The following is a 3,950-nucleotide window of genomic DNA, read 5'->3' as shown; positions in this document are numbered from 1 at the left end:
TGGGACTGTATGTGAGATGACACCTCCTAATGCTAAAGATACTAGAGAGCTGAGGATTAAGCAAAATGTGCTGGAGTAATCAATAAGAAAATGTATGGGATGGACTTAAGGGAATAGGGAGAGTGGGGAGAAAAGAAGAAGCCACAGCCAGAATGGCCAGCAGTGCAGCTTCATGCTCAACAGGGTTCAGGGGATAAATAGGACTTCAGTCAGAGTCATTCTTTAAATCCATTTATTGTCACTGCGCAGTGGCTCGTGCTCACAGGAGGCTTCCTCTGCCTCAGTAAAGATGATGAAGCACAGAGGAGGCCAATTTTATGTCTGCTGTTAGAAGTGCCCCATGGTCTTCTTTATCCAGGGCAGGAAGTGGGAAACCTTCATGAAGACTACTGGGGGTGTATCGTCCTTTGCTCCATTGGACAAAATGCCTTGGATCATGTTGTTACACACAAGGGGAGTCCCAGAATCACCCTGTGGACAAGAAGGAAAATATGGAATAGGCCTCTTCCTGGTGATGGTCTTTGAACCTCTGTCAGGGGGCTGTGATTATGAGATGAGGGCAGGGCAGGCCTGGTTGCCTCCTTCAGACCAGTGGCTTTAACCTAACTCTGACTTTCCAGTTTTAACCTATCTGAATCTTTCTGTGCAATCCTAGAGATACTAGGTGATTACACAGAATTTGGTCAACTGCTGTTTCCCCCACTTCTACTCCTATCCACCAAGGGAATGGATTAAACACTGAATTGCTGGGGAACCTAGGCTGTCAAGCTCTGGACCAGAGCAAGGGATATGGCCACTGTTATCTTCCCATGAAGTTTCTCTTTCCCTGATTCTGTCTCTATAGGCAGTGGAAACCTCACCTTAGAACAGATCTTCATTTCCTTTGGGTCTCCCACACAAATCTCAGTGAGAGCAGAGTAGGCATGGATGGCAGATTTGCATACTTGTTCATCTTGTACTGTCAGCTCCACCTCTTGCAGTTTAGTTGGCACTGAATCATTCGAAAGGTTGGTTTTCCCCCAGCCTGCCACAAGGCATGTGTCACCTGGGTTCACCTGGCTCATTGCCTCATGCAGTCTGAGGGGCTGCACAGCTTTAGTCTGTTTGGCCTTTCTCTTCAGCTAATGGGGAATAAGCAAGAGAGTCCAGATAAGCCTGTGGTATAGACCCCATTGACCCTGGACCTACACATTGGGACGGCCATGAGAGGGCAAGGAGGAAAAGAGCAGATTTCCACTGGGAGCGACAACCCTGTATGAGAAGAGAAAGATCAGCAGGAAGGTTTGCCTCACCTCCAGCAGCATGATGTCATTGGAGAAGCTTCCAGGAACATGGTCTGGGTGTGGGATGGCTCTTTTCACACGGATGACCTGCTGGGTCTTCTCTTGTTTCTTGATGTTGTGGACCCCAAGGATGACATTTATTGAGCTGCACAGAGAGGAGCATGGGTTTAGGTTGTGAAATAACAGAAGAGCTGTGCAGGGCAGGCTGCACCTGCTGTGCTTGCCAGTGTGGTTGCTATGTGTTGTCACCTGTGTCATTGTTCTGTACTGTCACGGTCTGACTCTAAAACTTACCTCTTCTGTTTCTCCACCTTTCATTTTAAAAGTCTTCTTTCCTTCTTTAAGGCATTTGGAGCCCTGTTACTTTCTCTGAGCTACAGCTCCCAAGTGCTTTTTAATTTATTTTTATTTTTGAGACAGGATCTCACTAAGTAGCTAACTTACCATGACTGGGAAGAAACATTTTTTGTAATTTTATTCCTACATGTTTGCAGTACACAAGGACTGCATTCACTGTAAGAGATTAGTACGTGTGCCTAACACATTCAGTTTCCTTCTTTTCTCCCCTTCCTTCATCTCCCTTTTACTTTTCCAGCCTCAGATTCATTTGGCTCAGAATACTTGATAAAGTTAATTATCATACATTCAGATACTGAGCTGAACTTTTGATCCTTTTGCTTTTCTTACTTTCTGATGAGCTCTTATGGGTTTGTGAACAGTATCCCAGGAGCTTCTAAGGCTACAGTCCCCGTGGAAGATAGAGGTTCCTGTTGGTTCTTTCAAATGTGGGCTGGTTGCTCCTCCTTACCTTCCGTTACAGTGTGCAGCTGTCAGTACAAATTTCTTTCGTACCAGGACACCACCACATCTGCGAATCTCCTCTCCAACCAGACGCTGGACAAAGGCCATATAGGGATAGGAGTGGGGCTTGGCCTCACGACCCCCGATGATCTCTGAAAGAAAATCTGAAGATGGGGTGGCTGAGAGCAGTGTGGTCTACAGAGAAGACTGGGGAAAGTGAGGGATGTAGATGGGATCTGGAGTGCTCTGTACCCAGCAGGAGGAACTCATTTTAGGTTCCAAGGGCTGCATGCCTTGGAGCCAGAATGACTTTTTCTAAACCTTAAGTCCTCTGTTCCTGTTCTGAGAAAGTCAGGATAGTGCTGGTCTTCTACTTCCTACCTTGGACACATATGTGGAGGAGATAAGGTCTGCTGAGTGATAGAAGAGTTCCATAAGATACTGGGAAGCTGCCTTCATTCCTGCTTTTTCAGTGAGTCTTTCCAATCTCTTTGAGCTTCTGATGATTTTCAGATTGGTGGAATTTTCTAACAGTCTACCTATGAGATTATGAATTTGGATTCTCCAACATCCTGATGGTCTAGATCTAACACAATCTGTGTTCTCAGGAATTGTTCTAGGCTGTACATCTGATCTCATATCAACCTTTCATCAGTGCTTAAGGGGCAGTGTAGTGTGGTGGGGTTGAGGACCATAAAAATTTCAAAAGACAGAGGTAGAGAAGATCCTTAAAGTGAAGCTGCAAAGACCTAAGGTGAAGCCAAGGTAATGGAAAATGGGATGCAGTCATCATGCCACCTCTGACTCTAGCTGCACCCTGACCTTCTCTTCTGGGTTGGGAATGGGATGGTGGGCACTGGATAGTGCAATTGGCTCCTGTGACACCTCTCCCCCACAGGCTGTTGGTCTGAGCTGCCTGTTCTGGTTTTAAGTACCAGATTTGAATAACTTACTTTTGTTGCTTTACATTTTCTTGATTTTGTTTTTGAATGTTTTCTGAGGACAACTCACTTTCCAGGTAAGGCAGAAAACCCTGTGGAGAGCCTAACACCTAAAAAATTATCTGAGAACACCCTCCTTTTGCTGCCCTTTCCAGCCAGCTTTGGATTTGTGAGTCTGGGTTTGGAATTGGATCTGGGGCTCAGAAAACTCCTAGCTGAGACCTAGGAAAATTCGAAACCAAGGCTGGCAGAAAAGTCAAAGAGGATTTTGTGGGATGAGCTCAGATCTCTGGAGAAGGGATGGCCACTCACCTGTTCCAGCCTCAAGGGGCAGCAGAAAGCTCAGCAGGAGTAGGAGTGGCGTCATTTTTCCAGGAAGGCTGCCCAGGTCAGAGCAAACAGAGCCCGTGCAGTGTGATGAATGGGGACAAGTCCTGTGTCCTTGCTGATATCTTAGATGTGTGTTCCTCTGGTTTTGATGGGTGGCATCTTTGTAGGGAGGTTTATAAACATTTTCCGGATTGGTTTAGGTGAAAATGTCAGGGTCACCACTAACAGCTCTGTGGCTGAGTCACAAGGCACAGCAAGAAGAAAGCTCAAGATGTGGAGGTAGTTGAGGTTGTGCTGCATGCAGCTAGTAAAAGGGCAGAGACCTCAGAAACTGTCCAGGGTCTGAACTGAACCAAGCATGGCTCCTTTTCACAGCTCTGGTGTCTTTTCTCATTCTGCAACGATTGTGAGCAATTACTTAGCAGGCTAGAGCCAAAGAGGAAAGGCAAATATTTCTCTACTCAAAGTATTTTCTTTGAGGAACCTCTTCATTCAAGTCAGTCTTGTTTGTATCCCATTAACTCTTTTAGTTTTTAGATTAGAGAGGCAGCCCACCATTTGCCTAAGTGGTTCTGCACTTTTTTTTTTTTACCCC

At 45.8% G+C, this 3,950-nt stretch overlaps 1 protein-coding gene across 1 annotated transcript; it reads right to left on the bottom strand.

The window, feature by feature from the left end:
- Positions 1-218: 218 nt before the first annotated feature.
- Positions 219-3,518, bottom strand: LOC100728840 (granzyme H-like). The gene is made up of 5 exons (XM_063236848.1): positions 3,338-3,518; positions 2,092-2,248; positions 1,293-1,428; positions 861-1,121; positions 219-471 (listed from the first exon to the last, which is right to left on the bottom strand). The coding sequence occupies exons 1-5, from the start codon at positions 3,390-3,392 to the stop codon at positions 328-330; spliced, it is 753 nt and encodes a 250-aa protein (XP_063092918.1). The 5' UTR covers positions 3,393-3,518; the 3' UTR covers positions 219-327.
- Between the last annotated feature and the right edge of the window lie 432 nt (positions 3,519-3,950).

Source organism: Cavia porcellus, unplaced genomic scaffold (genome assembly GCF_034190915.1).
Source record: "Cavia porcellus strain 051 isolate PalLab524CR breed Dunkin Hartley unplaced genomic scaffold, mCavPor4.1 scaffold_26, whole genome shotgun sequence".
Lineage (NCBI taxonomy): Eukaryota > Metazoa > Chordata > Mammalia > Rodentia > Caviidae > Cavia > Cavia porcellus.
Note: the sequence above shows the minus strand (reverse complement) of the source record. Positions and strands in the feature narration are given on the sequence as shown.